The 21,454-nt window shown below is 38.7% G+C and overlaps 1 protein-coding gene across 1 annotated transcript in view; it reads left to right on the forward strand.

The window, feature by feature from the left end:
- Positions 1–211: 211 nt before the first annotated feature.
- mRpL12 (mitochondrial ribosomal protein L12) overlaps positions 212–21,454 on the forward strand; it is a 71,040-nt gene continuing 49,797 nt past the window's right edge. The window contains exon 1 of the mRNA XM_090377063.1: positions 212–418. Within this exon, the coding sequence (XP_090233189.1) occupies positions 300–418 (119 nt within the window). The 5' untranslated portion in view covers positions 212–299. The remainder of the gene's footprint in view (positions 419–21,454) is intronic.

The following is a 21,454-nucleotide window of genomic DNA, read 5'->3' on the forward strand; positions in this document are numbered from 1 at the left end:
GATTTTGTCGAGCAGTGTAGTTGCAGTGCAAATTCTAAAGCTTAACATATGCATTAAAAGAAAATTTTTAAAAAATAATAAAGTGGAATTATACAAAACCTCTCTTGATAATGGGCAACTCCGCTTTTATTATTATACTGAAAGTATGGTATTAAAAGCCAATGAGGGCGCTTAAGCTCAAAAATAAAGTTTATTACGGAGCTAGAGGAATACCCATGTGCTGAGTTATATTTTTTGGCCTTAAAAATTGTAATGGTGTGTTGATATCATAGTTGTATAGTTATAAAGTATTATTCAATATGTTTCAAATTAGAAATGTCCTCAGAAGGACTTTAATGCTTCGATTCTCCCTTCAGACATATAAACAGCGATCATTACCTATGAATTCTCTTGATTCAGTTGCTGTGTTTAGCCGTAGGTAGGTTACAGTTTCTTATACGATGTTGCCCATGAACTTTTATTTATCAAGTACTTATGTGCGCGCGCGTGAGATATATATTTATATAAAAGCAAACCTATTTTAGTACACTATTTCTAAAAAGTAACCGGCACTTGATACAGTACAGTATTAATAATTTGGCAGTTATCCTTTGTCCTTAATTAGACATTTGTCTTCATCTCTGAACCAGTTTTTGAAAACGGAAAGGTTGTATTTTGGTTCGTTCCTCTTTCATCATAATGTTCAATTCAGCCACTGGTTGTGTGGGCATGTTGGCTTAGCTAAAGCTATTGTTCCAGTTCATTGTGAAAGGTGTTAAATGGGGTTAAGATCAGGGATTTCAACAGATCCATGAATTATTTGCACGTCTGTGTGTCGTCAGCTCAAGTCACAACAGGCTGTGCAATATGAAGTAGGACATTGTCACGTTAAGACAGAAAAGGGTCCAGTAAAGTGTCGTACTGTTCCCACAGTGTAGGAGGAACAAAATTGGCCTGTAATGATGGCAGTGGTTCAAACCATTGGAGACAACCTTAAATAGTGAGAATACATCTGCTAAACTTCACAGTTCAGATGACACACTCTGGTAAATAATGTTCTCTGCTTGCCTTTTAAACCCAAATAAAGTCATCAGATTGGAAAACCATCTCCTTAACATACTTTTCTGAGACTAGGGACCTATTACAATAAGGATAAATATTCAGTTATGGGTGCCCCCTCCAGAATGGTGAAGCGGAGGAAAGCAGTGATTGATAGGTGGGGTGGCGACTCGGCCCACTCACTGCTTTCCCCCTTTTCTCCTCGACTAAAATGCACACGACATGCAACCACTGATTCTTCTCACCCAAATATTACTAGATGAATTTGCAAGCCATTAACAATGAGAATTTTCTTTTTGTTTTGTTTTTTTTTTTGTTGGGGTCTTCCTTCCCCAAATCCCTGCTTTTGTGCCCATACATTACTAGATGATTTCACATGAAAAAGACAAAAGAAAAAGAAAAAAAAAAGACAAAAGAACAACTCACCTAACTAGAGTGATGGCCTCAATCAGTCATGTCCTAAACTGCTAACTTGAACGGAGAAGGAACGGAAAAAATCACGTTATGAAAGAAAAAAGCATGGCAGCAGCATGAGGATATCCACACAACAAAGGCAAACAAAAACTGAATCACAAGCGAAAGTAGGAAATGATGCATTCCTAATCAGATATCTCATCTGGTGACATTTCTTTATTATTTTTTTTTTTTTTCATTTTTTTTTTAAATTAATACATTTTTTTAATTATATCTCAATATGAAATAGAATTAAAACTACAGTGGTAGTAGAAATGATGTGTGTACATTACTCATACAAAAAATAAACTCCTTCATACTCTTAGGCATTTAACCAAGAAATATCTTTAAAATTAAACCATCGGGCATCTCTCATATTGTGGAGTTATACTTCATAACTGGGTTGTCACTATTGCAACACCATTGTACCACCCACCCACGGAAGAGGGGCCAAAAAGCCTTGAAACGGTGCTGTCTGAGTGGTGGTATCTGCTGAGAATAAGTAACAATAGTCTTCTCCATGAGTGGTGTTAATTATTCAATGCAGTGCAATACTGTGGCAACTCGTGAAGGTATTCACAACATGTGATATAATTAAAATGATGCATTAAAACTACCTTGCATCAATAGAAATGATGCAAGGTAGTTTTGGGTAGAAATGATGTGTGTGCATTCATCATCATCGTCATCCATCTTCAATCCACTGCAGGATGAATGCCTCTCCAGTAACTTTCCAGTTCCTACTGTTTTGTGCAATGGCCATCCATTTACTACCAACAAACTCTAGAATTTCATCTGTCCATCTCCATTGTTGTCCTCCATATTTTCTTTTAGCTCCGCTTGGGTACCAATCTGTTATTTTTTTAGTCCATCTGTCATCATTTCTTTGAGCTTTGTGTCCTGCCCAAGTCCAAGATCATTTTTTTGAGCTTTGTGTCCTGCCCAAGTCCATTTCAGTTCTTTAGTTTTGATAAGAATGTCCTTTGTGTTTGCTGCTTAATCTATGTATTTCTCTTCTTATCTAACAGCCAGATTCATTCCATTCTTCGCCTGTGTAGTTTTCAGCTTCTCTTCCATTCTTTTGGAGAGTGCCTAAGTTTCACTTCCGTGACAAATTGGGATATTGATCCTTACTATGTGACTATATTTCCGGAATATTATCATTCAAAATTTATTCTTCTCTTGACTCCTGGCCATTTATCATTGTTACAGCTAACGACTTGTTCAAGGTAAGTATGTGAATCCACTTTTTCAATTTCTACTCCTTCAACGGTTGTATCCCTTCCATACTGTGGCATACTTGTTCATCATTAATTTTGTTTTAGCCATATCATATTTAGTCCGAAAATCCGTAATAACTTTGCATAACTGATTAAGGTTTTTCCTCTAACTCTTTGGGATCGTGGCTTATGATCACAATGTCATCTGCAAATCGTAAATGGTTTAGGTACTCTCCATTCACATTGACTCCTTTCCGTGACCAGTCCAATCGTATGAAAGCTTCCTCAAGATCAGCAGTGAACAACATCAGAGATAGTGTCTCCTTGTTGAACTCCTTTCTCAATTTTAAATTTGCTACTGTCTTTGTCTAGTCTAATAAAGGAGGTAGCATTCTCATATATTTTCTTCAAAATCATAATGTATGAGGCGTCTGTGCCTTGTTTTAACATTGCCTTGTGCTGTATGGAGTCAAATGCCTTTTCATAATCCACAAATGCCATAATGGTGTTTTATATTCATTTACTTTCTACATTAGCTGTCGTGGTGCCTCCGTAGCCAGGTGGGCAGGAGCAGAAGTGCGTAGCACACGCTTCTTGATAAGAATGGGGTTCAAGCCTGTGACCACCAAATACGGAGGATGCAGGAAGGTCAGGGAATGACCACCGCATATCCCCCCCCCCCCGGAGCAATATGGCCTTAGTTGCTAATGCTCCTAAAAAAACCAAAAAACAAATAACTAACAACCATTAGCTGTGATATTACATGAAGGTGATCTGTAGTTGAGAATCCTGTCCTAAAGCCAGTTTGCTCTTTTGGTTGATTCTCATCAAGTATCCTTTCTAATCTGTTAGTGATAACCCTTGTGAACAACTTGTAGATATGGAACAACAAGCTAATTGGTCTATAATTTCCAATTTCTGATTTGTCTCCTTTCTTATGCAGCAAAATTATGATTGCATTATTCCCCTCCTTAGGGATCACACCTTTCCTAATATATTTTGTGAAGAATCTTGCCAATTTCTGTGTTGTGTCACTTCCTCATAATTTTAACAATTATACAGTGACTTCTTCACCTTGGGCTTTTTGATTCTTTATTTTCTTCAGTGCATGTTCTATCTCATCAGAAAGTATTTTGGGTATGCCGTATGTGCTACAAATTTGTGATCCATGATCCCCACTGCTGGCATCATTCCCTTGCTCCTTATATAATACTTCATAGTAGTCTTCTGCTATTTGAATTATGCCTTCTATGCTATTTATAAGTACACCATCACTATTCTTCTGATTCAGTATCATTTGTCTTTCTGTATTACTGCTCATGACTGCTGATTTAAGTCTTTGTTTTGCTTTCCTTGTGTTAAATCTTCTTATGTCCTCTCTGAGTCTCTTTCTAATGTTTTTGCATAACTCAGTATATTCAACTTTTTCCTTGTTGGTGTTTATCTTGCTTTTCATTTGTCTTCTTTGGTTCATCATGACAAGTGTTTCTTGACTAATTTTTTCTTTGGATTTCTTTTTACCTATAGTTTTCTTGAGCTTTATCACTTTAAAGCTCGAGAAATAATATCAACCTTTCAGGAATCTTATTCCTGAAAGGTTGACGTTGTTTCTGCAAACCTTTAAGGAACAATATCTTGTTCCTGAAAGGTTTGCAGAATCTCAAACAAACTTAAGTTCCAGTACATACTGCCTTTTTTGCTCTTCTGTTATCTCAAAGACCTTCATATTATTTACTCAAGTCAGTTTTTTTCTTTCTTTCCTTACATCTATATCACGCGTGCATCTTACCATCCTGTGATCACTTCCAACATTTACCTTGTTCAGGATGGTAACATTGTTCACAATATATCTTATGTTGTGAGGATGAAGTCAATTTCATTAGTTGTTAATCCATTTGGGCTTTTTCGTGTCCACTTTCTGTTCACCCTTTTCTTGAAAAATGACCTTCCTCAAGATTCTGAAAATTCCACAAGTCTTTCACCAATTCAAAGATTTCCAATAGTTTCCCTTCTGTGCTGTTTTGTCCCTTTCCGACATTAGCATTCAAGTTGCCCATAATGATGGTGTGGTGAGTTTTCTGTTAGCATTAGTAGAGGCATATGATGCAAGGAAGCAAGCTTATGCAGCATCAGCCCCAAAAAAAAAAAAAAAAAAACTTCCACTTCACCCCCTCTGTTCGTTCGAAACAGCTGTCCAGCTGAGCCTTAAATTTATTTAGGCTATCAACTTCCACAACAAGGGATGGAAGTCTGTTCCACCAACCAACTACCCGCTGGCTAAAGGTAAATTTCCACACATCTATCCTACATCTGTCTTTCCTCAATTTGAATTTATGCCCTCTCAGGTGATTATTCTGAGCAAGAGGCAGAATCCCATCAGCATTGAGCATGCTCAAACCATTCAAGGCTTTATACACCTCTATCAGATCAGATCAGATCACCTCGCCGGTGCCTCGTCTCCAGACACTGTAATTTGCAAAACTTAAGCCTTTCTTTGTAAGAGCAACCCTTTGTTCCATTCACTAATCTTGTTACCTTTCTCTGTACTCATTCCAGCAGCTCTACATCCTTCTTGAAATGAGGCCTCCAGACCTGTATACAGTACTCAAGGCGTGGCCTGACCATTGCCTTATACAAGGGAATAATCACCTCCCTTGTATATTATCCCTGCTAGAAAAATTTCTGTATATCATTGATAACACACCATGAGCTACTCTTGCAGCCCGCCTGCACAATTACCCCCAGGTCCTTTTCATTCTCTACCACTGTCAGTGTAGTACCACAGAGTTGATACGTTGCTCTGGGGATGCTGTTTCCCATATGTAGTACTTTACATTTGTCAATGTTAAACTTCATTTGCCACTTCTCAGCCCATCTGCTCAACCTTTCCAGATCCTGTTGCAGCAGCATAGCGTCAGTAGTGTCCTTAACAACCCTGCCAACCATTGTGTCATCTGCAAACTTGGACCTTAAGCTTGATATACCATCATCAATATTATTTATAATATTGATGATTTATAAGTACAGAAAACAATATCTTCAACAACACTGAACCCTGAGGGACTCCACTAATAACATTAGTAAACGATGAGCAGTGTCAATTGATTACCACTCTCTGTCTTCTCCCCCTCAACCAGCCCTTTATCTATAGCTGCAATTTGCCTCCAATGCCACACTGCTCCAATTTGTGCAGCAATCTTCCATGTGCAACAGTATCAAAAGCCTTTCTAAGATCCAAGTATATAATATCAAAGTTATTCCGTGCATCCAGTTCTTTTGTGACTGCATCATAGTATCCAATCAAATGGTCAGGCAAGACTTCCCCTTGACTCGAGCCCGTCACCACCAAATACGGAGGGTGTGGAAAGGTCAAGGAAATGACCACCGCATATTCCCGGAGCAATATAGCCTTAGTTGCTAATGCTCGCAAAAACCAAAACAACAACAACAACTTCCCCTTAACAAAACCATGCTGTGTCCGAGCTATAACTGAAGTCTTGTCTAGATGATCCTGCAGTGCTTCTTTAACCAGTGCCTCCATTAATTTCCCTGGAACAGAAGTTAAACTAACAGGTTTATAATTACCTGTCTCTCCCTTTGCTCCTCCTTTGTGGATTGGGATCACATTTGCACATCTCCAGTCCATGGATACCTCCTCTTAGTCCAGGGAAGCCCTCATAATTATGGCTAAGTGTTTGCTTACTTCCTTTGCCGCCTCTTTTAATATAACTGGATAGATTCCATCCACCCCAGGTGCCTTCTTTTGTTTATCTTCAACAATTTCTCCTCCACTTTACTCTCAGTTATTACAAGATTATCTAGCTTACTGCCAGAGTTGAATACACCTCTGGCATTCCCCTCACTGAATAACTCCTCATGTGAGAATGTCGATGCAAAATATTCATTTAGTTTGTTAGCTACCTGAGCAGAATCATCAATAGTTGAACGATCGATATCAAGTGGACCAATCTGATTCATCCCCTTCCTTCTAGAGTTTACATAAGTAAAGAACTCTTTGCTGTTTTCCTTTGCATCCCTTGCCAAAGATTTCTCGTAATCTGCCTTCGCCTGCCTAACCTCCTTTGTAATTTGGTTACAGACCAGCTTATATCTGTCATAGGCTTTTGTGTCACGTGTTAATTTATATGTATCCCATGCATTTTTATTCTCAGCCATATGTCTCATTAGTTCAAGGTTTAGGCCTAAATGACATCCATTTAGGCCTAAACCTTGAACAATATTTCTTAGTTGGTATGTAAAGCCTAGTAGCTTCCAAGATAAGTTCTTTGAATGCTTCCCATTTTGGATTTGCTGTTGGTAACATCATCAGTTGGTCCCACTGTATAGAATTTAAATACTGTCTGAGACCATCGTGGTCGCCTTTACGAAAGCAATAACCCTTCCCTTTACCCCCGATGGTAGTTACCTCTTTGAGTAAATCCCACTTCAGCACACTGTGATCACTGTCACCTAGTGGTTCCTCTATTTACAGATTCTTAATGCATGAAGAATCACTACTGATAATCAAATCAAGAGTATCACTCCCTCTAGTTGCCTCCCAAACATGCTGATGTAGAAAACAATCATCGAATAAATCTACAAAAGCCTTGCTAGTGTGTTAGTGACCATCTCACAAATTCCAGTCAATATCTGGGAAATTAAAATCCCTCATTATAAGACTCTGATTTACTGGCCCTCTCTATTTCCCTGTACAGTTCCTTATTATACTCATCAGAGTCATTAGGCCTCTCCTCTCAATTTTGATCTCCCAGGGCTTATGTCACACCAAACTGACTCGACACTGCGCTGTCCAGCAATGTCGACTGGCTTCACTTCCTTGAATTTTATGTGTTTCTTAACTAATAGCATAACTCCTCCTCCCTTCCTATCCTGTCCATCCTTTCTGTAGACGTTGTACTCCCCAAATTCCAGTTCTGCATTCCTTATATCTGTGTGATACCACGTCTCTGATATCCCAACAATATCCACCTTTGATGCTTTGAGCAATACCTCAAATTCATCAAATTTATTTACCAAACTCCAACATTTGTGTACACGCAAGTATACATGCACCTGTTCTTTTTCTTAGCTACTCTAACACAACCTATGTGTTTACTTGTACTGCAATGACTCCCAGCAGTCTCTGAAATATCCTGCATCTTTTTTTCCAGGCTTCTGCTCATTCCAATAGAAGCAGTGCAAGAATAATTTCACCTCTGCCAGTGGCTACTGTTAATCTATTAGTCGTATCCCCACAAGCTAGCAGTCTTCCGACCTACCTAACACTGCCTCGATAGCATTATCAAATATTCTTGCATCCTTTCTGAAAAAAAGTTTTGTAATAATCATCCAACTTCTCCACTAATGCTGTTGTTCCTCAAGGTTTAGTTCTTTTTCCCCCTCCTTTTTCCTCTTGTATATTAATGACCTTCCATTGACTGGAAATCCTATCCATAGTTTTGCTGATAATAGCGCATTCTATTCCACCTTCCAGTTTGTGAGACCTTGTCCTGCACAAAAGCCTTCAGCTTCTCGGACATCCACTACCAATCCTTTAATTGCGATCTCCATGTAATTGGGGCAAAGATAACGAAGTTGTTTCAAGCCTTCTAAAGCTCTGTCTTATATTCTGTAAAAAGGATTCTGCCATTCCTCTGCCAATCAGATTTGTAGACAAGATCACATATCACTTTAGGGATTACCCTGAAGTGATTGGCATAAGTATTACAAATATTTCTTCCTCGCATCTAAAAACTTTTCTGCTTTTTATTTATTTATTTATTTTTTTTTTTGTGTTACTTTTCTTCCAAACAGCTGTTCACTCTGTACACATTGCAAATTTGCCCTACCATAGAATATTGTTCCAACGTCCTGGGTGGTGCCCCCATAACCTCTCTCAGGCTTTCTAGACTACATTGAAAAGAGGACAGTTGGGTTAATTAATGATATATATCTCTAACAATGGGTCTCCAATCTTTGACTCATAGATGTTCTGTTTCTGCTGATATTTCTATAGATATTCCACTGGGCACTGTTCTTCTGAATTGGCTTCTATGATTCCCCCTCTCTTTTTCAACCAGTCAGCATCCTTTTACTGTTCAGCTTCAAGCCCACAGAACAAACTGTTCTTCTTCCTTGTTTATTCCTTCAACACAACAAGGAAGGATGTTCCATGTTTATGGAACATCCTTCCTTCACAGTATTTCTAGAAAATTAGAATCTACAGAAATTCAAGGTTAGTGTCAACAGGTATACACCTAATTCTGTTTTTGCACGAACTTTTTTTACACGAATTTGATTTAACACGAATTCAAAATAAATATTTCATTCTCTTTTTACACGAGTCATTTTGATTTAACACGATTTCTATGAATTTTTTTTTGCCTAAATTGTAAGAATTTTTTTTTTATTTGTGGCATATTAGTATCATTTCTATATTACACGCACCAATAGATTGGATAACAGCTAGTGTGTGCGTTTTGAAACGCGTGCTTTTGCTTACCAATGTGTACGTCTAGGTATCTATGAATCATCAACGTTTTTATTGAATTTGGTGCACATTTACGGTATTCGTGCATTGTACCTTCGGAAGACATGTAGTAGTAAGCTCTATTTCAAAGTGAAAGAATCTTTAGTGAAATTTGTGCACATATAAATTTATTAATTTTGCCAATAGTCAATAAATTGTAAGTTTACAAATTTTTCATACCTTTTTTTTATTAATTATAACTGAGATATTTTTCGGTAGCCCTTATATAATGTCGAATAATTCGCCTATTACCAAAATGAAAAGGAAAACGATTTCTTTGGAACTTAAAATTCAAATTTTAGATCGTCTTGCAACTGGACAAGTGGCTACGTCTCTAGGAAAGCATTTTGGTGTACATGAAGCTATCGTAAGAACTATTAAGAAAAATGAAGCTGCAATTAGGAAGTCGGTATGTTCTGGAACAAAAGTAAGTGTTAATTCATCATCATATACAAGAGATATTGTCAAGGAAAAAATGGAAAAGGCTCTGGTAATATGGATAGAAGATCAGTCACAAAAAAGAGTACCAGTAGATGGAAATGCCATCAAGCAAACAGCACTAAGAATTTACAGACAGATTAAAGAAAAGGAGCCAAGCATTTCATCTCAGTTAAACAGAAAGTATGAATTTTCTGCGAGTACAGGTTGGATGACAGGGTTTCTTAAAAGGAATGCTCTTCATAATATAAAAATTAAAGGTGAAACTGCATCTGCAGATGAATCGGCTGCTAAAGTATTCCAGCAGGAACTTGCAAAAATTATTGAAGATGGAGGATACACTCCTGATCAAGTGTGGAATGCAGATGAAACTGGTTTCTTCTGGAAACGAATGCAACAGAACGTATGTAGCCAAATCGCAGAAAACTGCTGGTGGTTTTAAGGTAGCTAAGGATCGCGTGACCTTATTTTCCTCCAACGCTTCAGGAGATCGTATGTTGAAACCACTGCTGGTAAATCGAGCCCTAAACCCACGTTCAATGAAAGGTGTAGATATCAATAAACTGCCTGTTCACTGGATGGCAAACAAGAAGGCCTGGGTGACCACTACTATTTTTACAGAATGGTTCAACAAATGTTTCGTCCCAGAAGTCAGACGTTATATGAATTTGAAAGGTCTCGAATTTAAAGTTCTTCTGATTCTTGACAATGCACCCGGCCATCCTGTCTTGGAACACCCAAACGTTCAAATTTTATTTCTGCCACCTAATACTACATCTTTGATACAACCGCTAGACCAAGGTATAATTGCGACAATTAAAACATACTACGTAAAACGAACATTCCAACACGTTTTGGACAAACTGAACGATGAAACACTAACAATCATTGGTGTGTGGAAGAAATTCTCAATTATGGATTGTATCAATCAAGTTGGATTAGCGTTAACTGAATTAAAACCAGCAACTTTAAATAAATGCGTGTTGGAAAGCGGTTTGGCCACAATGTGTAAAAAGCAAAGATCCCATCATCCCTAATACGACCGAATTTCCCAACATCATTACAATGGCACACAAAATTGGTGGAGAAGGATTCGATGATCTATCGTTTGAAGATATTGATGAATTGTTAACCGACAAAGCCCTAAGCGAAGATGAAATATTAGAGGTTGTCCTTGGGACTCCTTATCCCACAGAACGTAGTGATAATGAAGAAAATGATCCTGTTCTAAATGCAGATTTAATAAAAGGTCTGGAACTGGCCAGAAAATTAGGTAATCATTTTGTCAAAAATGACCCTAATGAGGAACGTGCTGGGAAGTTTCAACGTGAACTGAAGTTGTTGACAGCCTCTTACAGAGAATTATATAACGGCCTAACCAAAACACGAACACAACGATTAATAACTGAATTCGTTCGTAAAACCGGTGAAACATCAGCACCAGAGGAGACTCGTGCTGATTTTGCTCAAGAGATCACAGACAGAATTTCATTAATAGAGGAAGAAGACGATGTCCACAACATTTCTAGTGATGGCAGTGATATTCCAGTTGTACGCAAACATATGCGCCGTTTATTATCAGAAAGTGAAAATGAATAAAATCTTGTTATGTGTAAAACAGATTTTTTTTGTTCATGAAGAATTTTTTTTCATTTCATATGCATACAAATTTATTTTAATACATTTTAATTACATATTATTACATGTGTATTTTGTTTAAATAAAATAATAAGCTTAAAACGAATATTTTTATGTGTTTTTTTTTTAATTATTTTTACTGATTTTTTTTAGATCCGGAACCAATCTTCTTTTCTTCCATAAATACAATGTCTTTTTTTACACGAATTTTTTTTACACGTATTTTTCAGGAACGTATCTATCGTGTAAAAACAGAATTAGGTGTATATTCTTTTGTCCTCTCAACCTTCAAACCACACACAGCACTAAGTACTATAGGTTCTGTTACCTCTCTTGTTTGGGGTTTTCATTTTAAAAAAATGCACATATATATATGTGTGTGTGTTTTGTATGAATGTATTGTGTTTGTGTGTGTGGGTGTGTACACACCTTTTAATTGAAACAGCCTACACATGTGTGAGCATGCATGCACACATATACATATTGCTTCAGTTAAAAATTACTGAGTATATTTTGCTTATTTTTAGGTTTAATTATTTGTCATCGGCAGTTTTTTTTTTTTTTTTTTTGTCATATTATTTTGGAAGAAATTTTTATTTTAATTTGTCTAATTGGCTTTTTTTTTTTTTTTTTTTTTCATTGGCAAACGTTTTTCCTCAACTTTTTCCCTTATTTAGTCTAAAAACGTCATTGATGTACTACTAAAATGAATCTAAACCAATTTTATTGGAGAGGAAGAAAAAAAATAATAAATACAATGGTTGTAAGTATGAAGAGATGTGACATAACTGCCCTTAGCATTAGTAGAGGCGTATGATGCAAGAAAGCAAGCTTATATACCATCAGCCAAAAAAAAAAAAAACCCGTCCCGTTCCACCCATCCATTCACTCCAAATGTTAGCATTAGCATTAGTAGAGGCATTTGATGCAAGAAAGCAAGCTTATGCAGCATCAGCCAAAAAAAAAAAAAAAAAAAAACCCACTTCCACTTCACCCCTCTGTTCGTTCAAAATACCTGTCCAGGTCAGCCTTAAACTTATTTAGGCTATCAACTTCCACGACAATGGATGGAAGTCTATTCCAGCAACCAACCACCCGCTGGCTAAAGGCAAATTTCCTCACGTCTATCCTACATCTGTCTTTCCTCAATTTGAATTTATGCCCTCTCAGGTGATTATTCTGAGCAAGACGAAGAATCCCATCAGCATTGAGCATGCTCAAACCATTCAAGGCTTTATACACCTCTATCAGATCACCTCGCCGGTGCCTAGCCTCCAGACACTGTAATTTGCAAAACTTAAGCCTTTCTTCGTAAGAGCACACCTTTGTTCCATTCACTAATCTTGTTGCCCTTCTCTGTACTCGTTCCAGCAGCTCTACATCCTTCTTGAAATGAGGCCTCCAGACCTGTATACAGTACTCTAGGTGTGGCCTGACCATTGCCTTATACAATGGAATAATCACCTCCTTATCCCTGCTGGAAAAATTCCTGTATATCATTGACAATACTCCATGAGCTACTCTTGCTGCACATCTGCACTGCTCAGAGAACTTCATATCTGCCTGCACAATCACCCCCAAGTCCCTTTCATTCTCTACCACTGTCAGTGTAGTACCACAGAGTTGATACGTTGCTCTGGGGTTGCTGTTTCCCATGTGTAGTACTTTACATTTGTCAATGTTAAACTTCATTTGCCACCTCTCAGCCCATCTGCTCAACCTTTCCAGATCCTGTTGCAGCAGCATAGTGTCAGTAGTGTCCTTGACAACCCTGCCAACCTTTGTATCATCTGCAAACTTGGACATTAAGCTTGATATACCATCATCAATATCATTTAAAAATACAGAAAACAACGATGGACCCAACACTGAGCCCTGAGGGACTCCACTAATAACATCAGTCCACGATGAGCAGTGTCCATTGATTACCACTCTCTGTCTTCTCCCCCTCAACCACCCCTTTATTCATAGCAGCAATTTGCCTCCAATGTCACACTGCTCCAATTTGTGTAGCAGTCTTCCATGTGCAACAGTATCAAAAGCCTTTCTAAGATCCAAGTATATAATATCAAAGTTATTCCCTGCATCCAGCTCTTTTGTGACTGCATCATAGTATCCAATCAAGTTGGTCAGGCAAGACTTCCCCTTAACAAAACCATGCTGTGTCTGAGCTATAACTGAAGTCTTGTCTAAATGATCCTGCAGTGCTTCTTTAACCAGTGCCTCCATTAATTTTCCTGGAACAGAAGTTAAGCTCACAGGTCTATAATTACTTGTTTCAGCCTTTGATCCTCCTTTGTGAATTGGGGTCACATTTGCACATTTCCAGTCCATGGGTACCTCCCCTGAGTCCAAGGAAGCTCTCATAACTATGGCTAAGGGTTTGCTTACTTCTTTTGCTGCCTCCTTTAATATAACTGGATAGATCCCATCCACCCCGGGTGCCTTTCTTGTGTTTATCTTCAACAGTTTCTCCTCCACTTTACTCCCAGTTATTTCAAGATTCTGTAGCTTACTGCTAGAGTTGAATACACCTCTGGCATTCCCCTTGCTGAATAACTCCTCATGTGTGAATGTCGATGCAAAATATTCATTTAGTTTGTTAGCTACCTGAGCAGGATCATCAACAGTTGACCCATCAATATCAAGTGGACCAATCTGATTCATCCCCTTCCTTCTAGAGTTTACATAAGTAAAGAACTCTTTGCTGTTTTTCTTTGCATCCCTTGCCAAGGATTTCTCGTAATCTGCCTTCGCCTGCCTAACCTCCTTTGTAACTTGGTTGCATATCAGCTTGTATCTATCATAGGCTTCTGTGTCCTGTGTCATGTGTTAATTTGTAAGTATCCCATGCATTTTTCTTCTCTGCCATATGCCTCATTAGTTCATCTGACATCCATTTTGGCCTAAACCTTGAACAATATTTCTTAGTTGGTATGTAAAGCCTAGTAGCTTCCAAGATAAGTTCTTTGAATGCTTCCCATTTTGAATTTGCTGTTGGTAACATCATCAGTTGGTCCCACTGTATAGAATTTAAATACTATCTCAGTCCATCGTAGTCGCCTTTACGGAAGCAATAACCCTTCCCTTTACCCCTAATGGTAGTTACCTCTTTCAGTAAATCCCACTTCAGCACACTGTGATCACTGCCACCTAGTGGTTCATTTATCTGCAGATTCTTAATGCATGAAGAATCACTGCTGATAATCAAATCAAGAGTATTACTCCCTCTAGTTGCCTCCCGAACATGCTGATGTAGAAAACAATCATCCAATAAATCCACAAAAGCCCTGCTAGTGTGTGAGTAACCAGCCCCCAAATTCCAGTCAATATCTGGGAAATTAAAATCTCCCATTATAAGACTCTCTGATTTACTGGCCCACTCTATTTCCCTGTACAGTTCCTTATTATACTCATCAGAGTCATTAGGCCTATAGCACACTCCTACTCTCAATTTTGATCTCCCAATGCTTATGTCACACCAAACTGACTCAACACTGCACTGTCCAGCGATGTCAACTGACTTCACTTCCTTGGTTTTTATGTGTTTCTTAACTAATAGCATAACCCCTCCCCCCTTCCTATCCTGTCTATCCTTTCTGTAGACGTTGTACTCCCCAAATTGCAGTTCTGCATCTCTTATATCTGTGTGACACCACGTCTCTGATATCCCAACAATATCTGCCTTTGATGTTTTGAGCAATACCTCAAAAATGTTTGTCTAGTTCTGCCTTGAACTTGTTTAATTTGCTGACCTCCACTACAACAGCTGAAAGTCACCCACCCGGTGGCTAAAGGTGAATTTCCGCATATGTATTCTACAACTGTCTTACCTCAATTTGAATTTATGCCTCCTCAGGTGAATAATCTGAGCAAGAGGGAGAATCCCTTTAGCATTGAGCTTGCTCAATCCATTTATGGCCTTATACACCTCAGTTAGATCACCTAGCAAGTGCGGCACCTTCGTAGCCAGGTGGGCAGGAGCAGCAGTGCGTAGCACATGCTTCTTGATTAGACCGGGATCCAGGACATGACCACCAAATACGGAGGATGCAGAAAGGTCAGGGAATGACCACCGCATATCTCTGGAGCAATATGGCCTTAGTTGCTAATGCTCCTAAAAACCAAATATAACAAACAAACAACCTCGCAGGTGCCTTGTTTCCAGAACGCAATTTGCACAACTTAAGCCTTTTTTGGTAACGCCAACCCTTTGTTCCACTCACCAATCACGTTGCCCTTTTTTGTATTTGTTCCAGCAGCTCTACATCTTTCCTAAAATGAGGCTTCGAGACCTGTATACAGTACCCAAGGTACGACCTGACCATTGCCTTATCCCTGCTAGCAAAACTCCTGTATATCATTGACAAGACACACGAGCGACTCTTGCAGCCTTTTTGCACTGCTCAGAAAACTTCATATCAACTTCAGTTACCACCTCTCAGCCCATCTGTTCAACTTTTCCAGATCCTGTTGGTAACGCCAACCCTTTGTTCCACTCACCAATCACGTTGCCCTTTTTTGTATTTGTTCCAGCAGCTCTACATCTTTCCTAAAATGAGGCTTCCAGACCTGTATACAGTACCCAAGGTAGGACCTGACCATTGCCTTATCCCTGCTAGCAAAACTCCTGTATATCATTGACAAGACACACGAGCGACTCTTGCAGCCTTTTTGCACTGCTCAGAAAACTTCATATCAACTTCAGTTACCACCTCTCAGCCCATCTGTTCAACTTTTCCAGATCCTGTTGCAGCAGCATACTATCATTACTGTCATTAACAACCCTGCCAACCTTTGTATCGTCTGCAAACGTAGACATTAACCATAATATAACTTCATCAATATCATTGATAAATGCTATTGATGTAGACAACAATGGGCCCAACACCGAACCCTGGGGAACTCCACTAATAACATTAGTCCATGAAGAGCAGTGTCCAATGATAACCACTCTTGGTCTTCTCCCACTCAACCATCCTTTTATCCAGTGTAGCAACTTGCCCTTAATGCCATACTGCTCCAATTTGGCAGATATAAGCTTGTCTGTAATCAAGTCACAAAGGAGATTAGGCAGGCGAAGGCAGATTACGAGAAATCTTTGGAAAGGGATGCAAAGAAAAATAGCAAAGAGTTCTTTACTTATGTAAACTCTAGAAGGAAAGGGATCAAACAGATTGTACTGCTTAACATAGGGTTGCCTGTTGATAATCATGCTCAGGTAGCTGATAAACTGAATGAGCATTTTGTATCTACATTCACACATGAGGAGTTATTCAATGAGAGGAATGCCAGAAGTTTATCAAAGTCTAACAGGGAGCTAAGTGATTTTGTAATAACTAAGAGCAAAGTGGGGAAGAAATTGTTGAAGTTAAACATAAGGAAGGCACCTGAAGTGGACTGGATCTATTCAGTTATATTAAAGGAAGTAAGCAAACCCTTAGCCATAATTATTAGAGCTTCCTTGGACTCAGGTCCCCGTGGACTGGAGGTGTGCAAATGTATCGCCGATTCACAAAAAGGGTTCAAAAGGTGACACAAGTAACAATAGATCTGTTGGTTTAACTTGTGTTCCGGAAAAAATAATGGAGTCACTGGTTAAAGAAGCATTGCAGCATTATCTACACAAGACTGCAGTAATAGTTATGACACCAGCATGGGTTTGTTAAAGGTAGGTCTTGTCTGACCAATTTCATTGGATATTAATGTGGGTCACAAAGGAACTGAATGCCAAAAATAATTTTGATATCATATATTTGGATTTCAGGAAAGCTTTTGATACTGATGCACGTGGAAGACTGCTGTACAAATTGGAGAGGTATGACATTAAGGGTAAGCTGCTACAATGGATAAAGGGATGGTTGAGTGGGAGATGAGAGAGAGTGATAATCAGTGGACAGTGCTCTTCGTGGACAAATGTAATTAGTGGAATTCCCCAGGGGTTTGGTGCTGGGCCCATTGTTGTTTTGTGTGTTCATCAATGATATTGATGAAGGTATATCAGGATTAATGTCCAAGTTTGCAGATGATACAAAGGTTGGCAGGATTGTTAACGACAGCAAAGACAGTATGCTACTCCAACTGGATCTATATAAGTTGGGCAAATGGGCTGAGAAGTGGCAACTGAAGTTTGACATTGACAAATGCAAAATACTGCATATGTGTAGCAATAACCCAAGAAAAATTACCAACTATGTGGTACTTCATTCAGGGAAGTATAAAGTGAAAAAGGCCTTGGGGTAATTGTGCAGTGGAATATGAAGTTTTGCTGAGCTGTGCAGACGGGCTGCCAAGGTAGGTGATGGTGTTTTGTCAACGATATATAGGAATTTTGCTAGCAGAGATAGGGAGGTGATTATCCCGTTGTACAAGGCAATGGTCAGGTCACACCTAGCGTAATGTATACAGGTCTGGAGGCCTCATTTCAGGAAGGATGTAGAGTTGCTAGAATGAGTGCAAGGAAGGGCAACAAGATTGCTGAGGGGAACAAAGGGGTGCTCTTACCAAGAAAGGCATAAGTTCTGCAAATTGCAGCACCTGGAGAGTAGGCACCTGTGAGGTGATCTGATTGAGGTGTATAAGGCGTTGAATGGGTTGAGCAACCTGAATGCTGATGGGATTCTTCCTCTTGCTCCGATTAAGAACCTGAGGGGGCATAGATTCAAACTGAGGAAAGACAGTTGTAGAATAGATGTGCAGAAATTTGCCTTTAGCCAGAGGGTGGTTGATTGATAGAACAGACTTCCATCTTTTGTTGTAGAAGTTGATAGCCTAAATAAATTTATGACTGAGCTGGACAGGTGTTTGGAATGAATGGAGGGGTGAAATGGGAGGGTGTTTTTTTGGCTGATGCTGCATAAGCTTTCTTTCTTGCATCGTATGCCTCTACACAGGGCCAGTTTTGGACTGTAAGCCGACTGCGTGCTAGAGATATTTGGCCGCCCCTATCAATGCTCACTTGGTAGTAATGAATTTTTTGCTGTGAAAATGTTGAAAACAGTCGACAAGAGAATTGATTGTTGGGTGAATATTTAAATTAATAACGTTCATGCACATTTCTCTCTTTATAACATAAGCACAAAACCTTGTACCTATGTTATTTAATGAAACCATTCGCAATGAATTACGTAAGTGTAACCTTAAACTTAATCATAACACGTTAACATGAAAGTTTGCAATTCCATGCTTTTATGATTTTGTTTACGTTGTCTAAAACAAGACAGAAGCGTAGAGGTTATATAAGTCCCATTGTTCAATCCTTCTCTGTTTCAACGGATGAATCCACCATCGCCTGTGCTTGCACTTCTAAGTTTTCTGATGCAAAACACCTAACATATGTGCTTTGGCGTTATTTATAGCCCTAAACTGCATGGCTATATCTTGCAAACATCAATTTTTTGAAGTATGAAAAAAAGAGCATGTTGTGTTTCCACGGTTACCAAATATGTTTATGTTCCCATTGTGGATGTCGGTATGACTTCTTAATTTAACATTTGTTACGTTATTTTTATGTTTAATTTTCATTGTGAATGAGCCTTTAGAGAATACAATATTGTTTATTAACAATGCCACATTTGCTATTTCATCGCCGACCACTATATTAAAATATTAAATTACGTTTTAATTTTATTCTTTAAAGTGCACAATCGGCCACCCTAGGGATTTGGCCGCCTGCGTGCATGCATACACTGCACACCTACCAGAACCAGCCCTGCCTGTACATCGTATGCTAATACTAATTTGTACCGTAGTCTTCCATGTGCCACAGTATCAAAAGCTTTCCTAAAATCCAAGTATATGATATCCAAATTATTCTTTGCATCTAGTTTCTTTGTGACCACATCATAGTATCAAATCAGATTCCCACCCCTCTCGTCTGGTGGGTTTCCACTGCCAGCTAACATATTCCACCCATGGAGCAGGATGGGCAGTTTGACCTTCCTACCGGACTCAACACTATATGGAACTGACAACCATCATCAACAAAGACTTACTGTGGCTTTGCTGCCAACACTCCATTTGGCGATCTGAACTGGGTACTCAAACCTGGGTCCCTTTAAAACCTCATCCCTGGGCAGGGGAGGGAGGAGACAGGTCTCTGTCTCCTCCCTCCCTCCCTCCCTCCAAATAACATTGAAGTAACAGACAGATGGCCAAGTGAGGGAATGTTATTTGCAATTTACATTGTTTATTATCATTTTTATTGTTATTTTCAATATTTAGCATCATATTATTTTTAATACCATTTCATTAATATAACGTTTATAGGCCTCCCAGGCTAAAGCTAGTTTACATTTGCTAACTTGGTAGCCTGGTCCATATACACCTAATTCCCTACCGATAAATACCATTTAATTAAATAAAATCGACCAATATATATATATACACACTGGTGTTCAAAGAAAGTGCATCACACCTTAAAATTGTAATTGTTGCCCGAATAACGTAAGTATGTGGCAATATTTCGTACAGGTTGCATCAGATAAGATTGACACACATAGGTGATGTCATATTGCATCAGCTGTTACTTTCAGCTATATAATCACGCTCTGCAAGGGTTGCAGTCATTCCTTGCTTGTGTCAGGATGGCGAGTTACGTGCAGTTGATGCCGAAGAAAGAGTGCTATTGTTGCTTTACGTGAGGAAGGATGTTCTTCCTGTCATATCGCTTATAGTGTCTTGTAATCAGTCGACATTGAGTAGATTTCTTTCCAAACTCGAGAATACTGGTTCTGCTGATAGGAAAAAAAAGGAATATCTACGCCAAAACAGGCATAGATTTTAAGGCATAAGTGTTTTAAAGCACTTATGCCTTAAAAATCATAAAGCTTCTTCGTCTGAGCTGAAAAGAGAATGGGAAGAACCTACAGGAGTGGTAGCAAGTGCAGTAATAGTCAGAAGACGCCTCTTCAAAAATGGACTTGTAGCCTGTTGTCCTGAGAAGAAGTCCTTCCTCACACAAAAAATTAAAAGGGCCCAATTAATTCGGTGTAAGGGGCATGTCAAATGGACCCCCGAGCAGTGGAAGTCAGTTATTTTCTCAGATGAGAAGAAATTCAACCTGCATGATCTGATGGGAGACAAGCGATTCGCCATAGACGTGGTGAAGAATACCATCAAGACTGTATGGTGTCTACAGTGAAATTCCCTACCAGCCAAATGGTATGGGTGCATTTCGTATCATGAAGTAGGTCTCCTGCAGTTTATAAAAGGTTCCGTAAATGTCAGCGGATACCTGGCTATATTGGGAGGCAAATTGCTGCCAACCATTAGAGACCATTTCAACCTGCCAAGTAACTGCATCTTTCAGGACAACTCTGCTCGTTGTTATCGGGCGACGGGCGAAAAGTGTAAGTAGGTACTTCTGTAGTTAGTTTAGCTTCATTTCTACATTAGAGGTTCGACAGTAATGTGTTTACATTTGTTACAGGTGAGGAAATGGTTGGAAGAATTGTCCATTACAACTGTTAGCTGGCCAGGAAACAGTCTGTACGTGAATCCTATAGAGAACTGTTGCCATCGTGTGGCATCTGCAGTTGCCAGAAAGAAACCAAAGATGCTTCGTGAACTTCAGGAAGCCATAATTTGTTTTTAAAACCACAAACTATCAGTTGATTATCTTCAGAAATTGCTCTTGTCAATGCCTTGACAGTGTGCTGCTGTCATCAGGGTCAGAGGCGGTTCAACTAAATATTAGTGGGTGAAAAGTTCACCTGGTGAACTTTTCATTTTGTGTTCCATTTAAAATGATAAACTGAAGCAAATTGAGGGCTTCTGATAACATTTCACCCATAATTGTCGTGTTTACCAAAACTTTTATAAAGTTTGCAAATGGTCATTTTGGAATATTTTGAGAGCACCTGTCAAATATTACTTAGCTTTCCCTTGACTATTAATAAATATCTTTTGTTTATATTTCTATTTGTGATGCTAGTCATTAATATAACATACCATCATGAAAAAGGGTTGGAAATGTGAAATTCCTAGGTGATGCACTTTCTTTGAACACCAGTGTATATATATATATATATATACACACAGTGGATTCCAGTTATTTTGGCCGCCGGTTAATTGGGGCAGCCATTTATTTGGGACAAATCTTAAAAATTTTTTATTTTTATTTTTTTTTTTATTTATT

The sequence above is a fragment of the Mastigoproctus giganteus genome, chromosome 7 (assembly GCF_048544385.1).
Source record: "Mastigoproctus giganteus isolate SK-2022 chromosome 7, ASM4854438v1, whole genome shotgun sequence".
In the NCBI taxonomy this organism is placed as follows: Eukaryota; Metazoa; Arthropoda; class Arachnida; order Uropygi; family Thelyphonidae; genus Mastigoproctus; species Mastigoproctus giganteus.